General features: G+C 54.6%; 1 protein-coding gene across 1 annotated transcript in view; it reads left to right on the top strand.

Annotated features, from left to right (window-relative positions):
- Positions 1–21,813, top strand: part of Prex1 (phosphatidylinositol-3,4,5-trisphosphate dependent Rac exchange factor 1) — a 172,034-nt gene that overhangs the window by 114,417 nt on the left and 35,804 nt on the right. The window contains exons 8-14 of the mRNA XM_004663808.2: positions 3,187–3,305; positions 4,882–5,031; positions 7,300–7,447; positions 14,162–14,262; positions 15,632–15,735; positions 15,821–15,870; positions 16,833–16,908. Coding sequence (XP_004663865.2) covers positions 3,187–3,305; positions 4,882–5,031; positions 7,300–7,447; positions 14,162–14,262; positions 15,632–15,735; positions 15,821–15,870; positions 16,833–16,908 — 748 coding nt within the window. The remainder of the gene's footprint in view (positions 1–3,186; positions 3,306–4,881; positions 5,032–7,299; positions 7,448–14,161; positions 14,263–15,631; positions 15,736–15,820; positions 15,871–16,832; positions 16,909–21,813) is intronic.

Genomic DNA, 21,813 nt, shown 5'->3' with positions numbered 1-21,813 from the left:
TGTATATCCTAGATATTAATCCTCTATCAGATATATAGCTGGCGAAGATTTTTTTCCCATTCTGTAGGTTGCCTCTTTGCTTTTTTCACTGTGTCCTTTGCGGTGCAAAATCTTTGTAATTTCATTAGGTCCCAGTGGTTAATCTGTGGTTTTATTGCCTGAGCAATTGGGGTTGTATTCAGAAAGTCTTTGCCAAGACCAATATGTTGAAGGGTTTCCCCTACTTTTTCCTCTAGCAGTTTCAAAGTTTCCGGTCTGATGTTAAGGTCTTTAATCCATTTGGACTTAATTCTTGTGCATGGCGAGAGAGAGAAGAATCTGGTGTTTTGTTTTGAGGTGGGGTCTTCCTCCAACCCTGCCTCCTGAGTGCTGGGATTAAAGGTGTATACCACCATACCCAGTTCCCTCTGCCTGTTTTTTAAAATATTTATTTATGAGAGAGAGAGAGAGGGAGAGAGAGAGGAAAAGAGGCAGAGGCAGATAGAGAATGGGTGTGCTAGGGCCTCCAGCCACTGAAAACGAACTCCAGATGCATGCGCCCCTTGTGCATCTGGCTTATGTGGGTCCCGGAGAATTGAACCGGGTCCTTAGGCTTTGCAGGCAAATGCCTTAATCGCTAAGCCATTTCTCCAGCCCCCTCTGCCTGTTTTTATAAATAAAGTTTTATCGGTGCTCAGAGCTATACCTACTCATTTATTCATTTATGTCTAGTCTGTGGCTACGTTGGTGCTGTAAGAATAGAGTTGAATCATTGTGTCAGAGACTTTATGGCTTGCAAAACTGAAAATGTTTACTGTTTGGCCCTATTTTTTTTTTTTTTTAATACCAACTTTGCTGTAAACGATGAAGAAAACGACATCAAACAACAAAGCGTGGGCTGGGAACAATCATTTCCTTGACCAATAAACACCCAGAGTGCCTTGTTACTCACCATGGAAATGCGAATTCCATGTTTATGTTTAATGGGATACTACTGTATACCCACTAGAATAATGAGTAAATGAGTACAAAATGCTGGTGGTAGAGGCTGTGGGGAGCTAGAATGCTAGAATGTTCTATACTGTGGGTCCTGGGGAAAACTGGGGCAGCTGTTCAGAGAAACAACTTGGCCGGACCATAGCTCAGTGCTCCTGACTCGGAGCTTCGACTCAGAGATTTCTCACGCAGACGCGTGCACTCATGCTGGTCCCAGGCTACACACAGGGGACCCAAGCGGACACACGCACATGTCCGTCTCTGTCACCACACCCAGTGTCCTGGTGGACTCGCGGTCAGGTGGCGGATGGGGAGCCCAGAAGCAGGAAAAGCAGGGGCCATGGAAGAGACGACCCTGTGTGGGGTAGCGGCTGGGGTGCTTCTGGGCACTGGGAATGTTGACCCAGGAGAACCCTATCGTAAGAGCCAGGGGAACCCCTTGCTCCAGTGGGCACCGCCTGTGGATTTATTATAAAGTTTACATGCATAGGGACGTACATGTAGTACGTGTTAGTACATGGGTGTTGTATTGGCCCATGCTTCACCATCCTCTCTCGCGTCTGTGTTGGGGTGCTCTTCTCTCTGGTTGCCCCTGCCTGCCCTGGCTTCCCCTGTAGTCTGTCTCCCACTACAGCCTCGGAGCTTCTGAATGTGGCCGTCAGACCCCGTTCTCCTCTGCTCCATGCAGCAGAAGCCCGGGTCTTTATGGACAAGCTCATTTTCAGTGAGTGCGCCCTTCCGCAGGCCTAGGTTCTCAGCTTGCTTTGTGCCCATACTGTTTTATCCACCCGGTTACAGTAAAAACTCCTCAGGCAGAGGGGTCTGGGCACAGTCCCAGCTGGTCCAGGGAGAGGACGCCGCCCGCCTAGTGGGGCAAGGAGGTACCGATACCCCTCGCGTCTCTGTATCTCAGTTTAGATGAATTTTTCGAGATTTCCCTGGGTGTACCATTGCAGAGTGCCTCGCACACAGGAGTCATTCCACATGCTTGCTGAATGCATGCAGGAGTGGCTGCCTGTGGCCCCTCACTTGGTTCTCATAGGAGGCACTGGCAGACGTTTGTGGAGTGGCCATCTCTATTCATCTGGGGAACTATGACACAGTACTATAAACTGGGTGTTTCAGAAACAATAGAAACTTATTTCTTACAGGTCTGGAGTCCAAGGTTAGGGCTCCAGGAGATTTGATGTGTGGCCAGAGCACCCTTCCGCCTTTCTCTTGTGTCGTCACGTGGTGGAAGGGATGGGGCAGCTTCCCGAGTCCTCTTATAATTATCCTGGCACTATTCTCATTCCTGAGGCACTGGCCCCATGGTCTGCCCAGCTCTTGGAGGCCTTAGTCCCCTAGTGCTCATAGCTTAGAAGTCAGTGTGTGAACTTGGAGGGATTTCGTGTTCAGGCTGCATCAGTGACTGGAGGGTTGGGCGTCAGATTTCCTCTGAGAGGATGGATGAGGGAGAGGTGAGTCATAGATATGTAGATGGATGTGCCCATGGTGGGTGGGTGCGTGGCTTGGCAGGTAGGTGGGTGGATGAATGGGGGGCTGGTCTGTGGATTTAGTGTGTGCTAAGATGGGTGGATGGGTGTATGAGTGAGTGGGGAGATGGATGGGAGTAGATGGCCAGTGGTGGACAGATAGACAGATGGTAGATGGATGTTTTGTGGAACGGTGGATGGATAGTAGATTATGAAAGGGTGGATGGATGGGCAGATTATGAATGGATGGGTGGATAGATGGAGGGCCGGGTGGATGTAGGAGTGGGAGAGTGGATGGGTTGTGAACGAGCAGATGGACAGATGGATGAGTGGGTGAGTGTGTGGATAGGTGGAGGAGCAGCTGGCTGGCTGGCTGGATGATTGCTTACTTCAAGCTCTCTTTGCATCTGGTCTCACTTTGGGTGATACTGTCTGCTAGAAACTCAGTGGCCCTTTTCTCATTTGCTAGCCAAGAAGACGGGGTCCCTGTCGTTCCCGTTGGTCTCCCACAGTGTCTCCGTTAGCTGAAGCGTGGCTCTGGGGGGCTCGCAAAGCTGCTGGCCCACCTTCCTAATGACGACACTGTGGCTAGCAGAGAAGTGGCTTGCCCAAGTCACCCGTCTCCCAACTCACCCCCAATACTCCTTCACCCCCAGCCCAACTCCCCTCAGTCCGTCGGCGCCCCTCTATATGGTGGTCCCGTGTAGCTGTATGCTGAGTCCCCACTATCTTTCAGGGTCACTGGGAGTAAGAAGTCCACCAAGAGGACCAAATCCATCAATGGCTCCCTGTATATCTTCAGAGGTCGGATCAACACGGAGGTCATGGAGGTGGAGAACGTGGAAGACGGGACAGGTAGGCCTCGCCCCTCCTGCCGAGCTCTGTCCCTCATGCCCTAGAATGCTCTGTAAATGAGACACACACACACACACACACACACACACACACACACAAAACATACTTCACACAATTTCTTATGTTGTGGAATACAAGCTACTTTCAGAAAAATGCTAGCACCGAGCTACTTGAGGTTAAACCTTGGCCGTCAGCCCCGGAACTCAAGCAGCCCACCCCACAGACCCTCCTATTTCCCCCCAGGGTGACCACTGCCTGTTCTTTGTGATGTCATTTTCTTACTGCTTAAAAATATTTTTTTACCACCCCAGTTTTCCTTACTAAACATTTTAATTAACATTACTTTGGTTTTGAAGTCTCTATGGATGGTCATCTGATTATACGGTGATGGTGGCTTTCGATGCATGTGATTATGCGTGCCCACCTCGTTATTTACACGTCTATTTAGGGGGTCGGAAGGTCCTGTCTGCGTTCTTTGGCGCTGCTCCATCGCCCAGCATCGAGGTGGCAGCGTGTGGCTGGGGCAGGGGCTGGTTTCCGTGGCTGGAGGGGGGTCCATTGCCTGGATGCTCCCCGGCTTCTCCAGTCTTTGGGTGGAGGGCGGTCAGGTTTCAAAGCTTCTCTCGTCTTTGGGTGGTGAATATTTGGGTCACGTCCACCACGCCTCAGCAGGATCGGCGACGTTGTTTCCTTAAGGCATGTTTGGGGAGGGTTCCTGGTGGTTTTGAGCCATGACACCTGCAGCGCCCTGCCTGCCTCAGATTCAGAGTACGTTGGGCTTCCTAGATGCTACCATAGTGTTTTCATAGGACATTGGCTCTTGGGCTCCACGAGAGGTATTAGTTTGTTTGTTTATGGAGAGAGAGCGAGAGAGACAGAGACAGAGACAGACGGGCAAGTCCAGGGCCTCTTGCCACTGCAAACAAACTTCGACACGTGTAGCACATTGTGCATCTGGCCGTACATGGGTACTGGGGAATTGAACTTGGGATGGCAGGCTTTGGGAACAAGCACTTTTTTTGTCGTTGTTTTTTTGAGGTAGGGTCTCACTCTGGCCCAGGCTGACCTGGAATTAACTATGTAGTCTCATGGTGGCCTTGAACTCATGGTGATCCTCCTACCTCTGCCACCCAAGTGCTGGGATTAAAGAACAAGCACTTTTAACCACTGAACCATCTCCCCAGTTTATTTTATTTATTTAAGATGAGAGAGAGAGAGCGCGAGCGAACACACACGAAGGAATGTACGTCAGGGTCTCTTGCTGCTGCAAACTAGAGACACTTGCGCCACTTTGTGTGTCTGGCCTTTGACCACCGAGTCACCTCCTCAAGCCCTCCTTTGAGTTGGAAGGGGTCTGTGTAGGTCTTTGTCCCAGAAGAGCGGCCAGGATGGGAAGCATTGGATGGGGGAAGGCCCAGCTCCCCTGCATGGACTCTGATGGTGGCCCTGACCCCTAAGTGCCAGAGTAGAAAGGCGGTCCCAGCCTGGCTTGCCGGCATGGCCACCGTGTCCTGGGACATTGTGAGCCGCGCGGCCGTCTCTGCTGACCCCACCCTTTGCCTCTTGCCCCGGACAGCCGACTACCACAGCAATGGCTACACTGTCACCAATGGCTGGAAGATTCACAACACGGCCAAGAACAAGTGGTTCGTCTGCATGGCCAAGACGGCGGAGGAGAAGCAGAAGTGGCTGGACGCCCTCATCCGCGAGCGGGAGCAGCGTGAGAGTGGGTGCCTGGGCCCTGGGCTGTCTGAGGAGGGTGGGCCGGGGGCTTCCGGGTGCAGACTGTGCCAGAAGAAAGGGGAACGGGGTGCCTTCCAGAGGAGTCTGAGTCATGAGATACTGGTGTTTGATGGGCAAGGGACCTTTGAGACGACATTGGGACCTGGGGGGAACCTTCGAGATGGCAGCTGGTCACAGTGAGGCTCTCGTGTGGGGGACTGTGGGTCTTCACCTGGAGTATCGGGAAACAAGGTGCTCTTTTGCCCTCACAGCTCAGGTGCTTGCCTGAAGTTTTCTTTGTTTGCCTGAATGGGGAGTCTTGGGGCAGCCCTTGGGTGTCCATCAAGCGTGGCAGGCAGTCCCTGAGGGAGTGCGGGGTCTGGGCCGAGAGGTAGCATACTGAGCTGGCCATGTCCACACCCCGAGCTACAGCATGGAGCCTGTCTGGAAATGGGTGTCTGAGTGTGACTGGGACCAGCTACCTCAGCTGCTCAGGCCTCAGTGGCTTCATCTGATGAGTGGGCACACAGCATCAGCTGCGGGGCACCCCTACTGAGGCCTTGCATGTGGCCACGTCTGCAAACATGATATATGGTCCATAAACCTTCCTTCTACCTCCCAGTTTGTTTTTTTTTTTCAAGGTAGGGTCTTCCTCTAGCCCAGGCTGACCTGGAATTCACTGTTGTCTCTGGGTGGTCTTGAACTCCCAGCGATCCTCCTTCCTCTGCCTCCCGAGTGCTGAGATTAAAGGCGTGCGCCACCACGCCTGGCCCCACCTACCAGTTTTATAGGGGAGCAAACTGGGCCTCGGTATCCCCACGTCCCAGCTTGCGTGTGCCACCAGCATCTCACACTCGCCATGGTCCAGCCACTTCCTGCCCCTGCCCCTCGACCCCTGCCCAGTAGTAAGTGAGCTCTCCATTCGCCCAGAGCTGAGCCAGCCTGGAGCTTCGCCAAGCGGCCTCCGTCTCGCTCTCAAATCCAGTGGGTCATTACAGTCCTGCATGTCTGCCTTCCATACATGCCAAGATTGCCCACTGTGCTCTTGCCTTCTTCCTTCCAAAGAAGCCACTGTCCCCAGCAAGAACAGGTCACTTTCCCAGCAAGGCTCTCTCTGCTTGTGTTTTTCTAGAGGTTGGATCTTGGGGTGGTATTTCTAGGTATTCAGTGTCACACCAGAATGTATTAAAAGCCACGAGCCAGACAGAGTGAATTGGCCCCTGGCTGGGCAAGGCTGTCCCTCTGAAACTTTGCAGGGTGGGAGTGGGATCAGAGCTGGGGTGGACTCAGAGGCCCAGTCTGGCCCAGTGGAGCAGATCACTATTTTGGTGGTTTGAGAGCTGTGGCTCATGCCAGGCATATGTGAACAAGAGGTGGGTGTGGTGGTGTGGCACTATGGTGTTAGAATTGGGTGGCATCCAAACCCTGGTCTCAGGCCTGGGTGCACATGGGTGGTGTATGCTCTGGCCAGGGACCACATCTGGACCCAAATATCCTGAGGCAAAATCCTGGTTCTACTCCTTTTAGTTTGGTGACCTGGGACAGAGAACCTGACTTCTCTGGGCCTCATGGTCTCTGCTTGTAAACTGGGGAGCATCATGGTACCCTATTATTTATGGGCTTGCCTTTGAGGAGCTTGTGATGGGTGGCAGGGGCTGTGAAAGTGCCTGATACTGTTAATGCCATTGTCATTGCTGCCAGGATTGAACGGGGTTCCGGGAGAGGGAAAGGGTGGAGATTTGGCACAGATTGTGTGGGTGGTACGGAAGGACAGGACCTGGGGGTGTGTGGTACGCCGGGACAGGGCCCTTGTGCCTGTGCTACGGAGGGACGGTGTCCATGTGGTAAGGAGGGACTGTGCCCCATGCGTATGTGTGTGGTATGGACGGACAGGACTTTGTGCATGTGCTGTGGAGGAGGGACAGGGGCCTCTGTGTGTCACACGAAGGGCTGACCAGCCTCCTCACCCTGGGCTAAAGTGCAGAAGACAGTCAGTTCTCGGGCAAGCTGTACCCTGGGGTTGGAGTGGGGAGGAGTGACAAGGATGGGGCTCCAGGACTTGGCTCTGGGTTCAAGGCAGGATCCTCATTATCTCAAAACTTCTCGACCTGGGTCTCCACCTTCCCGTGGGTATGCGATCCTAACAAGCAGTCCATGGGGGCATGTGTGGCACTGATCTTGGCAGGACAAGCCCTGTGGCTCTGCTGGGGCAGCATCAGGAGCCCCCGGCCGTCCCCCAGCCCCTAATCCCGATGTGATCCTCCCCACGCAGGCCTGAAGCTGGGCATGGAGCGTGACGCTTACGTCATGATCGCGGAGAAGGGGGAGAAGCTGTATCATATGATGATGAGCAAGAAGGTGAGCCTGATCAAGGACCGCCGGCGCAAGCTCAGCACCGTGCCCAAGTGCTTCCTCGGCAAGTGAGTGGCCCCGGCCTTCCCACCGTGCGGCAGGCCCATCCCCCTTCCTCCCTGCAGAGTTTCCTTGGGCTCCTCTTGCCTGTGGAGCAGGCTCAGATGAGGGTCTCAGATAGCCTCCTCCCCCCCCCACTAATCATAGCAGGTGGACTCCAAGCATCTGACTTACTGCCCTATGAACTACACCAGGAATACATGATGGACGCTGAGGTTTCGCCAGCTTAGCCACACTCTGCTGCCCACCTTTGTTCTGTTCTGGCCTGGACAGGGCAGGGACGCTGGGGCTGTGTTGTAGGAGGATGGTGGAGGGCAGGTCTGAGGGGCAGGCTGGACTTGTGTAATGGGGGGCGGCTGCTTGGAGTCCCTTAAAATGAGGGTGTTGACTTGCTGGCTACAAGCTGGGTTGATGGATGTGGGGAGAGAAGGCTGCGTTGGAGATCTGCTTGTGTGAGAGACGTTCGGATGGCCCTAGAGCCATGAGAGGAATGTGGGTACCAGTGTGGGGGGAGCTGGGCTTGGAGGCATTGGAAGAGGAGGGACAAGCAGGGAACTCTGGGTGTATCTGGGGAGGGAGGGGTGAAGAGCAGGGTGGAGAGAGTAGGGAGCAGGTGCCAGCACCCCAGGAGTCTGCTTTTGGCTGTGTGAAGGGTTACCCGTGCACAGGCTGGGTGTTCCACAGCCTGGTGGAGCTGCTGTGGAGGCTCAGGAGAGTCCAGGGCTGGGCCTGAGGCTTAGGTTTAGACAGGCTGCACGTGGGCTTTGAAGGACCTGGGGTTTGTTGCCCTCTGTTGCCTTCGGGGGTCAGTGGCTCTGGGGTGCCTCTGTGAAGGAGAGGGCTGTGCTAGGAGGTGTCTGAGGAGCCCCTGGCTGCTTCCTATGCTAAAAATCCCTAATCCTGCTTGGAAGGAAACTACTTCCGATTGAGAGGACTAGAGAGCCAAGCCGGATGAGATAACCTGTCCGATTAATGTTTCCAAGGAGGCCAGTCCCTCAGGAAGGATTAGAGGATCTCTTACTGCCCATTTGAACCCTGGCCAGCCTCACAGCTTATGTGTTGCAACAGGGCCTAGAGGACCAGACTTCCTGGCCTGAGGACACGCTTCTCCAGGCTTGGCTTTGCATTGCACCTGCCCAGCTTCCTGATGCCCCTGCCCTGCCAGGGTGCAGCTCCAGAGTGGTCTCGTCCCGGAGTCCCTGGTCCCTTCTGTAAAAATGATGGGCGGCCCGAGAGGCAGGTTTTCTAGTGCTTTCTCCACTCTTGCATTGGTGTTCAGCTGTGTGTATCTTACCTCACACAACACTTTGAGGCAGGTGACTGCCATCACTCTCATGTTAATAGTGCAGAAACTGAGGCACAGAGGGGGAAAGGTTGTGCCCAAAGTCACACCGCCAAAGTGGGGGCTGGGTTTGAACTCAGCACCGGGTGATTCTAGAGCTTGTATCCTCTCCTTGCACTCAGGTGCATTTATTCATTTTAATATCTACTCAGTAGGTTTTTAACATAATTATTTATTTATGAGAGAGAGAGAGAAGGGGAGAGAGAGGGAAAGGAGGAAAGAGAGAGACAGAGAATAGGTGTGCCAGGGCCTTCAGCTGCTGCAAATGAACTCGAGGCACATGCACCCCCTTATGCATCTTGCTTACATAGGTCTTGGGGAATTGAACCTGGGTCCTTTGGTTTTGCAGGCAAATACCTTAATCACTAAGCCATTTTTCCAGGCCTGTTTTTTTTTTTTTAATTTCTTTTTATTGATCCATGGTAATTGCTTTCTCCTTGTCGGACTGCCACTGGACCAGGGACTCCCTGATACAAAGTGTCTGATTTGTCTTTACAACCCCGCAGAGCTTTGAGTCAGAATGGGGCTTGTGTCTCACTCCTCTACCTTCTTGCTGGATGACTTTGGGCAGCCAGTAAACAATTCTCAAGGACAGAGAAAAAAAAAAAGCGTATCTCTCAGCCTTGCTGGAGGGTCCACCGAGAACGCATGTGGCCTGCGCGGTGCGGCGCTGGCTGCACCGTTGAGAGAGAGCGTGGCTGGCTATGCCTCCCGTCACGTGGGCCAGTGCTGCTGCCCCCCTCAGAGGAAGCTAATAGATGCCACATTACAATGGTAAAACCGGGCTGGGGAGATGACTCAGCCGTCAAGAATGCTTGTTACTTAAGCACGAGGGCCTCAGGGGCTGGAGACCACCAAGTTCAACTCTCAGAATCCATGTAAAAAGCTGGGTACGGCCACACGTCTGTGACCCCCGTCTGTGGGAGGTAGCAGCCAGAGAATCGAGGAGGCTCAGAGATGGACAGCCGCTCTGGGTTGAGGGACAGCGATAGAAGGACACTGATGTTCTCCTCTGGCCTCTGCACACACTCGCGTGGGGTGTGCATCTGAGCACACGCACACGCAAAACCACATATCACCCCCTCCCCCACCCACAGAGACAGACACAAGGTAAAATCCGTGTACAGCTGTGCAGGACACCATGGAAGGAATGCGCGCTTGCCCCGCAACACCCTCAGATTAGCCAGGGAGACAAAGAGACTCGTTCATTCATTCATTCACACATTCAGGCTGTTTACTAAGCCCCTGCCACGTGTCAACAGGGAACAAGACAGGAAGTTGCTGCCCACAGGGAGATGACTGTCCAGTGCATGAAGCAGGTATGGGCAAGGTGGCAAATGAAAGAAGAAGGAAATTTAAGGAATTTTCATGGAAATTCAGGTCCAGGGATATAGCTCAGTCGGTGGAGTTCTTGCCTAGCATGCATGCATAAAGCCCTGGGGTCCATTCCCAGCCCTGCGACATGGGCATGTTGGTGCTCAGCTGCAAATCCCCCAGCCTGGGTACCGGGGGCGGGGGGTGTGCAAGAGGAGAGTCAGAAGTTTAAGGGCAGCTCAGGCTCCGTGGGGAGATCCTGTCTCAAATCAAACAAACCTACTAGCCCAGCCCACAGGACCATTGCCGGGGCATTGGCACCGAGCTCAGGTCATGCAGGAGATTTACACGCACTGAGCTCAGGTCATGCAGGAGACAGACAAGAGAACGACTTATTCTGGGGAGCAGGTGGCACCTGGGGCTTCAGTAAGTGATATCTCTGGCTCTCCCCTGTGTCCAGCCTTGGCCTTGACCTCTAACGGGCTGGGCAATGTCTACTGAACAGGCAGGGAGGGCTGCAAACTGACACAGCCTATTAGCCACTTCCGTCCCTGAGTCTCAGGCCCTGTCACACTGGTGAGCCACCTCCCCCCCATGTCCTCTGCCAGTGCTCGGCAGAGGTCTTTCTGGAAGCCTGGTCCTGCTGCCCTTGGCACCCTGTCCTCCACCAGCTGGCGGAACACAACGTGCTCCCTTCACTTTTCATTCAGTAGGCCCTGTACCCACTGTCCCCCAGCCCAAGGGCCCTTCATATCTGCCCCACGGACCCAGCATAGTCAGAAAACGTCAGATGAGACATACCATTTAACAACAGGGAGACTTGCAGGAAATGCTAGGTTTCCTCCTGAAAAATCAGGTCTGTAGGATTGTGGTCTGCCGCTCTGAGCAGTGTTAGAGCAGGCGCTGGCTAACTGGGCACAGCCCTGCCTGGCCGTGTCCCCTGTTCAGAGTTCGAGGTCCCTTGCATTAGAGATAAACTTTGTCTGGGTTTGCCCTCTGAATCCCAGATTAAGATTTCGTAGGATTAAAAAGTCTAACCACGACAGGCGTGGTGGCGCACGCCTTTAATCCCAGCACTCGGGAGGCAGAGGTAGGAGGATCGCCATGAGTTCAAGGCTACCCTGAGACTACAGTGATTTACAGGTCAGCCTGAGCTACGGTTAGAACCCTACCTCGAAAAAGAAAAAAAAACAAAAGTCTAACCATTAATTCCTAAGGACCCTGATAAGACCATTTCCCAGATGGGTTCTGTTGAAGCCCAGAGAGGGGCAATTTGCTCCAATTTGTCTGGCAGGCCACAGGCCCAGCTTGATCTCCCAAAAAGGTACCAAGACGTAGGGCGTGGACAGCTGCTGTTCCCTGCCCCCTGGGTTTTCCGCTTTGATAGCCACTGTGGGACCCTTCTTGTCCCCAACTCTGGCCACGGGGGTGCTGATTCCTGCCAGTGGTGGCCCTCAGCGGGACAGCCAAGGGGAGCTGGACCCTGGGTCTCGCACTTCCGAGGGTGGGCACACAAGCGTCTGCGTATCGTCCACAGCTGCAGTAGTGCTCCCCATCTCTGAATGCTGGGACTGACGTTGAGACTGGAAATGGGGGTGGACAGAACCCCAACAGTCTTCCCCACCCAGGGCCGTGGCTTCACAAAATACATCCATTTCTCTCCCGCCTCCCTGGGTCCCCAGCGGGGCTTTCGGAATGCCTCCGCACACCGCCGACTACCTACGTGCAGGCAGGTCTTTCCTCTGCCAGCGCTGGAAAGCTAAAAATAGCCCACCCCCAGTTGTAATTGGAGGCAGGACAGCTGGTTTCGATAAGCAAGGGGCCTAGGGCTCTGGCAAGTGCCCCCCATCGGTCCTGCTGCCCCGGCTCGCCCCCTCCCACTGAAGTCTATACTGAGCCCGGGAAGCATGCACAGGAGTGGGGACCTGGGTGCCCGGCTAGACCACCGCCCCTAGGAGCCACGCGAGTTATCTATCTGTCTCCTCTGTGTCCCCCAAGCTTTCTAGCTGCCCCGGCACTTTACTTCTTGCTTGGTGGCTCGCTCACGCCTGACTCGGTCAGCAGAGGGTTCACGAGTCCTGTGCTGTGCCAGGGAAAGAGGTGTGGATAACGCCAGCGCAACTCCCCGGTCGCGTGGTGGTTGTGATCTGGGTACGAGTGTGGCCGGGGTGGGGGGCTGGTGAATACCCGCAGACATTCGAAAAGATCGCGGCAGAGAGTGTGAGTGCAAGCCGGGACTTCAGTCACGTGGGGTGGATTGTGCCGGGCAGCGGCCTGCCCCCGACAGTGGAACCTGGGGTGGGCAGATTCACTTACATGGACACGAAATCCCGTCAGGTTGACAGCCGGGATTAGTCAGCACAGCAGGGTCGCAGGGGCTGCTCCTGGAGGTGGCGTTTGTCCCCGGAGACTTGAGGGGTGGAAAGGAATGCCTGCCTGGAGAGCCGGGGAAGAGCATTTCCAGGTGGAGGGAGCAGCAGTGCCGAGGCCCCGAGGGAGGAGAAAGTCTGGATTCTTTTTTCTTTTTTTCTGCTCCCTCCCTCCACTCTCTCCTCTCTCCCTTTCCTTCTCAGAAGGGAGAGCTCGAGAGTGGGACAAGGTGTAGTGAGAGGTACAGGAGGAAAGCCCGCGGGAGACTGTTTCGCCCCCTTTCCCTTACATGCATGTGCGTGCACGCCCTTGCTCTCTCCCTGTGTGTGGGACGGCTGATAAACACAGGGACACATCTGGGCAGCTGTGCGAAGCCGAGTTGGATACTTTTCTGAGTGACGGGAGCGTCTCAAAGCACCACGAGCACAGAAATGGCACGATTGGACACCGTGGCATTTTTTTTTTTTGACTCCATACTTTTTCTGAACCTTGTGGTATATCTTCCTAATTAGTTTTAAATTTTTTATTTATTTATTTATTTGGAAGAGAGAGAGAGAGGGAGGAAGGGAGGGAGAGAGAGAGAGAATGGGATGGGTGCTCCAGGGCCTCCAACCACTGGAAAAGAACTCTAGATGCATGTGCCACCTTGTGCATCTGGCTTACGTGGGTCCTGGGGAATCGAACCTGGGTCCTTTGGCTTTGCAGGCAAGCACCTTAACCATTAAGCCATGCCTCCAGCCCCCCTCCCCATTAGTTTTTTTTTTTAAATTTTTATTTATTTATTTGAGAGCAACAGACACAGAGAGAAAGACAGATAGAGGGAGAGAGAGAGAATGGGTGCGCCACCCACTAGTTTTTATTTGATCTTTGGAGCTGGGGTCCTGTCCCAGGTTGATGTGGAATTTACTGCGTACCCCAGCCAGCTTGCGTATTCATTTCTCTGCTCATCTACCCATCACCGTCTCACCAGCCATGATGAGCCTCCATCATCCACCTTCCCCCATCACTTCCCTGCCCTTTTCGCTCGCCTCCACCCCTGAAACCCACCTGCCATTCACCAGCCTTTGATCTCTGTCAGTCATCCTTCTGCTCATTCATCTACTCTCTACCTACACACACGTGCCCACATGCCCATCCACTGACCCACAGGTCAACCTACGAGTCAGCTGTACAGCCATCTGTCTACCTACTCATACGTTTGTCCACTGTCTACCCACCAACTACCTATCCATCCACCCATCCATCATCCACAACCATCTATCACCCTCCCTTTAAACATCATCCATCAATGATCTATCCATTCATCAGCCACCCCTTAACCATCCTTTTGTCTATCCACCCATCAATCATCCATTCAACCTCCTCACATCTATCCACTGCCATCCATCTTCTTCCATCTACCATCTCGTCATCCATCAATCATCTATCCGCCCACCCACTGCCATCCATCTGTCTGTCTATCCATCCATCTACCATTCATGCCTGGGTAGATGAGGCAGGTCTGGCATTTGGCCTCACCCACCTCTCTGTCATTCTAAGGGCACAAAGCCTCAACACAGCCCTGAGGAGGACCCTAAGCTTTGTGTGCCTGTGGGGAGATCTGCCCGTCATCCCTGGGGGTAGGTGGGGCCAGGACAGCTTGGTGCCGACTCCAGGACTGGGGAAGACTTCTCACCACTTTTTTTGTCCCTGGCAGTGAGTTCGTTGCATGGCTTCTGGAAATCGGTGAGATCAGCAAGACAGAGGAAGGGGTCAACTTGGGGCAAGCCCTGTTGGAGAATGGCATCATTCACCATGGTGAGTGGAGGCTGAGCCTGGTTAGACCTGGGCACAGGTTAGACCCTGACAGAGCTGCCTTCTTCCTAACCCAGAGGCTTTTCCCAATTTCCCTTGAACACTGGCTCTAGGGTCTTGATTGCCTCAGAGCCTTCTCCAGGGCAGGAGAATCAGCCTTCACTTGGGCACTCGCAAAGGGGGATGCCTCAGAAAGTAGGGAGCAGGGGAGTAGAATTTTCTATCTGTGCCTTCAAAGACAGAAAGAGAGAGAGAAAGAGAAAGAAGCAGATATATAGAGAGGATGGATGTGCCAGGGCCTCCAGCCACTGCAAACCATCTCCAGACACATGTGCCATCTTGTGCATCTGGCTTATGTGGGTCCTGGGGAATTGAACTTGGGTCCTTTGGCTTTGCAGGCAAGCACCTTAACTGCTAAGCCATCTCTTCAGCTCTTGTGTGCCTTTTTATATAGCCATAAAGCAGACAGGTGAAAGTTCTGCCCCCAAGGCACTCTGACCTTGTAGTTGAGAGGAAGAGAGAAAAGGCAGTGAAAGAAGCCGGGCGTGGTGATGCACTCCTTTAATCCCAGCACTTGGGAGGCAGAGGTAGGAGGATTTCCGTGACTTCAAGGCCACCCTGAGACCAGGTCAGCCTGAGCTAGAGTGAGACATTGCCTTGACCCCCAATTCCCTCCCCCCAAAAAAGAAAAGAAAAAGCAGTGAAAGGTGTCTGTCTAGGCAGCCTGCTCGCTGCTAGGGAGAGAGAATGGTGGCTGGTACAGGAGGGGTCAGTTATGAGCAGGTATTGGGGAGGCCTCCCCATGAGGTGAGGGGTGAGCAGGCTTGTGGCTTCAAGCAGGGTGTGTACATCAAGGAAGCAGGCGAGGGTTTCTGTCTGTCTGAGAGGGCTGGGGAGAGGGTCACAGGGGACTGAAGCCCGAAGCTCTCTCTGATGCTGCTCAGAGGAGAGACCCGCCACGCTGATCGCTGTCCCCACATTGGTTATTGTGGGGAGGGCACAGGGGCTCAGTGGGTGGAGGGAGCCAGTGAGGAGTGTCCCCGGCCCCTCTTGGCAGGAGCACAAGGGTTCAGAGCAGGATATTTTGGATGTTCGATCACAGGGATTGGCTTTGGGTCTGAAGCCTCTAGTGGAACCAAGGCAGCTGTTGAGTCCCAGCAGCGTGATCTAGCAGCCTAGCACGCTGGGTCCCCAGGGGTTGCAAGGACTGGCCAAGCCAGTGAGAGGCATCTGCCTTTCCCCAGGTATCTAGCCAAGCTCTAGGTCTCACAGATGTACAGGTCACGACCCTTCGTGCCTCCTCAGCATGATGGGGAAGCTAAGGGTGAGGGGCGGAGGGTGCTCAGCCTCACTGGATCCCGGATCCTTCCAGTCTCTGACAAGCACCAGTTCAAGAACGAGCAAGTGATGTACCGCTTCCGTTACGACGATGGCACCTACAAGGCCCGCAGTGAGCTGGAGGACATCATGTCTAAGGTAGGGCATCCTCCCTGCCCTGCCCAGCGTTCCCCCCACCCCAGCTCAGAGGGTGTGGCTGACCCAGACACCCCCTTTCTTTCAGGGCGTGAGACTCTACTGCCGCCTGCACAGCCTCTACACCCCCGTAATCAAGTAAGTCCCCGCCTCGCCTCCTCTCCACTGTGGGGTTCCGGACCAGCATCCTGTGGTCTCGGAGCCTCAGTCTCACTTTTCATCCAATGGAGCTGGTAACTAACCTGCGCAATGGGATTGGTGCTGCGATAGGTGAGGATCCGTTCTAGAAGCTGCCAGGCTGACGTTCTATCTGACTGCTAGCTCCTGGCCGTGTGACCTCAGACAGACACAGCCCTTCGGCATTCCCATGCGAGGCATGGGGGCAGCATCAGGGTGCGCCTTGGGACTTTTGCACCTGTTGATCTCATAGAACCCTCTCCCTGCATGTTCTTACCTCTCCCTTCCTTCCAGTGCCTCCATATTAGACTGTCTTTGTTTTCAGTTTTGCTGGGGATGACACTTACCAATGACCAACAGCCCATCCCTGAACCACACTTCATCGGCCTCCCTCGTGGGCCATAGAACTTGGTGTCTGTCAGCTTCAAAGCTGAGTTTGTTGCAGCTCGGTGGTGCGGGGTCCCCACAGCCCCAAGGGCTAACAGGGTAGAGCTCTCACCTCATGGGAGGAGGCCAGGATCCCTCTGGCTCTGGTCTGTGTTTGGTGATCACAGCCCAGGGCTTAGCCAGGGCCTTTGAACACATGAACACTAGCATCAAAATGATAGACAGAAGGACTGTGGGCGCCTGGCCAGGAGCAGTACTCGGTGTGGGGCTGTGCAGGCGCTGTGGGAGGCGTACGCCCTACCCCGGGACAAAACTCCACACACAGGCAGGGGCTTCTCGGAAGGCCCAGCCATCCAGGAGGTCCCCTGGGCTAGAGAGAACCACCGAGGCCTCCCCTCCTGCCTCTGAGGGGGGTCCTGGTACACATTGGGTTGGGAGTGGCCCAGGCTGGCCCCAGCTGGGCTCGTTGCACCTGGCCGTGGCTCAGGATGTCGGTCTGTGCCACACTGCTGCTTACTGGCTGCCCTCTCCCCCAGGGACCGTGATTACCACCTGAAGACCTATAAGTCAGTGTTGCCGGGAAGCAAGCTGGTGGACTGGCTGCTGGCACAGGTGAGTGCGTGCGGCCCAGGACAAAGGGCACTGCGGCCTGGCCTAGGCTCCCCGGGATGCTGTGTGTGACGTTTTTTACCTGCTCCGAGTGTGTGTGTGTGTGCCTGTGTGTGTACGTGGTGTCTGTGTGCTTACCTTGCCTGCAACAGGGCGGGCTCTACTGTAGTGTTCGGAGGGGAACGTGGGGTGCTGTCCTCCTCCATCACTCCTCCATCCATTCTTTCTTGAGCTGGAGGGTCTTACCGATGCCAGAGCTTGCCTCCTCCCTGTCTCCTCAAGCCCTGGCAATTCTCGCCTCTCCGCTCCCCACAGGACTTGGGTTGCAGATGTGTGTGGCCACACCCAGCTGCTTATGTGGGTCCTGGCGATGAAACTTGACGGTCTCTGGCTTCCCCAGGGCTTCATGTTTGTGCAGGAAGCGCTCTTAGCCACTGAGCCCTCTCTCTCCAGTTCTGTTGTTTGTTTTAAGCTTTTATTGACAGCTTCATAAATGGAGATAATGTACTATGATCACAGTCCCCTCCTAACACTCCTCTTTCCCGCATCCAAGTTCATCCACTGAATCCCTTCTTTCCAACTAGTCTCTCTTCTGTTTTGATAGCATCATTTCTTTTCCCCTCTTATTATACAGGTGTTGGGTAGGTAGTGTCAGCCACTGTGAGATCGTGAGTATCAAGGAGACTTTGTGTCTGGAAGACCGCATTGTAAGCACCCTCCCCTACCTTTGGCTCTTGCATCTTTCTGCCACCTCTTCTGCAGTGGACCCTGAGCTTTGGAGGATGTGATAGAGATGTCTCTCTTAGTGTTGAACACGCCACTGTCATTTCTTCTTGGCACTTTGATTAGTTTTGAGTCACTCTAGTAGTCCCTGCCTTCTGAAAAGAGAAGCTTTTCTAACAAGACTGAGAGTAGCGGTAATGTACGTAGTGAGCGGGCAGTCTACTGGGCGTAATATGTGCAGTTAGCCAGACAACAGCAGTAGTTTCCACTCTAGGGTTTATGACCTCCCCGCCAGAGGCTTTTGACTAGGTTTTCAGGCCCAGGCATGAATTCCCTCCTGTGAAGTGGGCCTTAAATCCAATCGGAGAGCAGTTGGTGTCCCCCACAACAGACATGCCACTGTTGCACCAGTTGGCACATTTGGCCTAGCTGGCCAGCCGTAAAGCTTTCAGGGTCCACTGATGGTTAAGACCATTGATGACTTTACTCTTCCTGAAGACTGCGTTCTGACAGCTTTCCACACGATGACATCAGTCAACAGAGAGGAGGCTTCCAGCTCAGCTCCAGCTTGATTCCTCAGTGGTCTCCAGCCAAAGCATGTGGAGTCCTCAGCAGTAGGGTTTGCCATCTAGTTCCAGTGGGCAGCCAAGAGCTTTGACAATGGCCTGCAATCTTTCTGGGGGCATTAGCCTCCCCCTGCACCCCGGTGGCCAACAACTCACTGTAAGAATCCCACACCTAACCCTGACATCTTAATTTTTTTTTTTTTGTTTTTAGAGGTAGGGTCTCACTGTAGTCCAGGCTGATCTGGAATTCACTGTATAGTCTCAGGGTGGCCTCAAACTCATGGTGATCCTCCTACCTCAGCCTCCTGAGCGCTGGGATTAAAGGCGAACATCACCATGTTGGCATACGTCTTAATATTTGGTTAACTCTCCTCCCATCTCCTCTTCCATTCCCCCCCTCCAGTATTCTGCCCCTCTGCTTACATATATATAATACTCTCCCCTTAAGCTCTTCCTCCTCTCTCATTCTTTTTTTTTTCCCCCGAGATAGGGTCTCACTCTGGTCCAGGCTAACCTGGAATTTACTATGTAGTCTCAGGGTGGCCTCGAACTCACGGCGATCCTCCTACCTCTGCCTCCTGAGTGCTGGGATTAAAGGCGGGCACCACCACGCCCAGCTCTTATCCCTCGTTCTTATTTTTAATTGTGGCAAAATGCCCCTGGCAGGCTGGCACCTTCGCCCTCTTCAAGTTCATCTTGGGGCAGGCAGTTCATTCACAGTGTCTGCCAGCCTGTTGTCCCGCAGTGCCCCTGGGCCTCAGCTCCCCTTCCTCTGTGTGAATGTGATGGCCTCAGGAGCCTCACAGGAGGGAAGTGTGTGGCGTCCTCAGGGCGCACCCTCGCTGTAGCCTGAGCCACATTTGCCATTTTCAAGCCTGAGGGGCACCTCAGTTAGGTGTTGGAATCCACTGGCGTGACAACCAAGTCATGGGGGGCTGCAAAGAGCAGAAGTGTTTCCCCGTGGTCCTGGGAACTCAGCTGCTGGCAGGGGCCGGTTTCTCCTTCCAGGCCCTGTGGCTGTGCCCTCAGAGGGTTGGAGAGCTCTGATTTCCGTTGCTGATGTGTAGGCAGGGCCAGCTTCCTTAGCACCCTCATTTATTGGGGCATCTGATCCCCCTCACACAGGCAGAACTGTCACCACTTAGCTCCCCAAAGCCATGAGGTCATGAGGCCAATGTCTCAGAACGATGCCCCACACAGGCCACTAGCTCAAGCCCCGGGGCCATGCAGCTCATCCGGGGCTCAAAGCACCTGTTGCGTCTGGAGGGGCTGAGGCAGCAGTGGAGGGTCTCGAAGGTCCCCGGAGGGTGTCCACAGTCAGTGCAGCTTCCAAGCTGCACAGGGTGGGGCCGTGTGGCATCTGCTTTGTTTGTGGCTCCAGGCCTCCAGGATGCCATTCCCCCACCGCGGACGCTGTGGCCCACCGTTTCTCGCGTGGCTCCGTGGGCTGCGCTGCTTTCACAGCCTCACGCCGGGGAGCCTCCCAGTTGGCACTGCGGCATGCGCTGGGGAAGCCACTGGAGGTGGAGGGCGCGACTGGGGGGGCTGGTCACCGTGAGTCCTTGCCTCAGCAGGGGGCTGCCCAGGACAGGCGCTTCTGTGCTCCCCGGGGGCTTTCATTTCTGGGTCTCTCTGCTCCTTGAGTCAGGATGTCCTTTGACTACTGCCTGGACTGCTTGGAAACTGCACATACCGCATCCCTCACTTATATCGTGAAGGCACTTTTTTTTTTTTTAGATTTTTTATTAACAACTTCCATGATTATAAATAATATCCCAGGGTAATACCCTCCCTTCCCCCACTTTCCCCTTTGAAACTCCATTCTCCAGCATATCCCCTCCCCATCTCAATCAGTCTCTCTTTCATTTTGACGTCGGGATCTTTCCCTCCTCTTATGATGGTCTTGTGTAGGTAGTGTCAGGCATGGTGAGGTCATGGATATGCAGGCCATTTTGTGTCTGGAGGAGCACCTTGTAAGGAGTCCTGCCCTTCCGTTGGCTCTTACAGTGTTTCCGCCACCTCTTCCGCATTAGACCCTGAGCACATGAAGGCGCTTTTCTCACACATGACGAAATGTTCCCGTTCACGAGCCTAGAGCCCCCCCCATGCCGTTTGCACCATCCTGCTTTCACCTCTGCTGCTCCGCTGTCCAGTCGTCGGTCACGAGATGGCTGCCACAGCTCCAGGCTCCACACCTGCACACAGCTCCAGTGGAGGCCAAACAGCAGGGAGCACTGGAGGGTGATCTGCTCGTTCACCTCTGAAGGGAGGGCACGTCTCAAAGTCCCCCCCCCCAAGTGTCTTCCCCTTAGACATCACTGTCCAGCTGAGTCCCACTTACACCCCTAAAGCAGTTGGCGGGGAAAGCCCACAGGGAGTGCTAAGTAGGGGCTCAGGGTTCCTTGGGAGCCATCCCTAGTTGCGTGGGGACAGGCTCAGGTGCCTGGGTGATGAACACGCTGGAGATCGGCCGTGACTTTCTGTCTGTCATCTCATTCAAGCTCTGGAGAAGCTGGGGGTGGTCATCCTTGTTTCACTGATGAGGAGCCGGAGGTCAGGCTCACTCAAGGCTGCCGAGCGCTGTGTGTGTGTGTGTGTGGGGGGGTCTTGCTCTTCTCTCCCTCCTTGGCTGTGGGCCTATTCTTTCTGGGATGCCTTGCAGGATCAGGGTCAGGGCCAGTGGCTGAGGTGGAGAGGGTGGGGCAATCGGAGTCCCAAGTGTGGAGGGCACAGACCTGCAGACCCCCAAGCTGGCTCCCAGGGCCTCGAGGACAGGGGGGCTGGGCTGCGAGGGGCTGTTCAGGGAGAGGATGAAGGATAAACACGACTCACTCACCGCTCTCTTGATCCCTGGGTTTCTTACCTGCCACCTGCCACTGCATAAGGCCCCCGTTGTCACTGAGTGGCCCAGGTCAGACCACTTGCCTGTCTGTCCCTCAGTTTCTCACTCTATTATGGGGATCAGCCAGTGAACAGATGAAGTACTGTGGGTGCTGCGGGTGGGAGCGCCCTCTTGGGGCTCTGGTTCATGTGACTCACACCGCTCCCTGCCTTCATCCAGCCCCGCTTTGCTTCTGTGTGTCCCCTGAGAAGGCACGTGGCAAGATGGCTGTGGCTGTCAGGTGGGGTGCAGGCCTGATGTAGACACGGAGCTCTCTGGGGAGGACTGGAAGTTAGTGCACATGGCCCTCTCGCTCTATCTTCCCCTCTCCTCCCCTTCCCTCCCCTCCCCTCCTCTCCCCTTCCCTTCCTTCCCCTCCCCCTCTCTTTCTTCCACCCTCTTTTTTTTTTTTTTTTGTCCCATCAGGGACTAGGGTACTGTGTTTCCCCATGGGTGGGCAGTGGCCTGGTGACCAGAGCACAGTGGACCTTGGGGGCCATGAAGCAATGAAGAGGTTGCATGTACCTTGGAGTCCAGTGCCTCCCCTGGAAGGGACAGGATACCCCCGCCAGTGGCTGCTCAGGTGGAGCACTCAGGGCCTGTCATGTGAATCTGGGCCAATGTTGAGAACAGAGGAGTTCCCCTGACTGCGACCAGGCTCCTCTGGGGACAGGGCAGCCTGGGGCCCCAGGTCTGCGACTCTGGAATCCAGGTGGCTTCCAGATGCCGGCTGGGGCC

Source organism: Jaculus jaculus, chromosome 8, assembly GCF_020740685.1.
Source record: "Jaculus jaculus isolate mJacJac1 chromosome 8, mJacJac1.mat.Y.cur, whole genome shotgun sequence".
Taxonomy (NCBI): Eukaryota; Metazoa; Chordata; class Mammalia; order Rodentia; family Dipodidae; genus Jaculus; species Jaculus jaculus.
The sequence above is the reverse complement of the archived record's forward strand: the minus strand, read 5'-3'. Positions and strand labels throughout refer to the sequence as shown.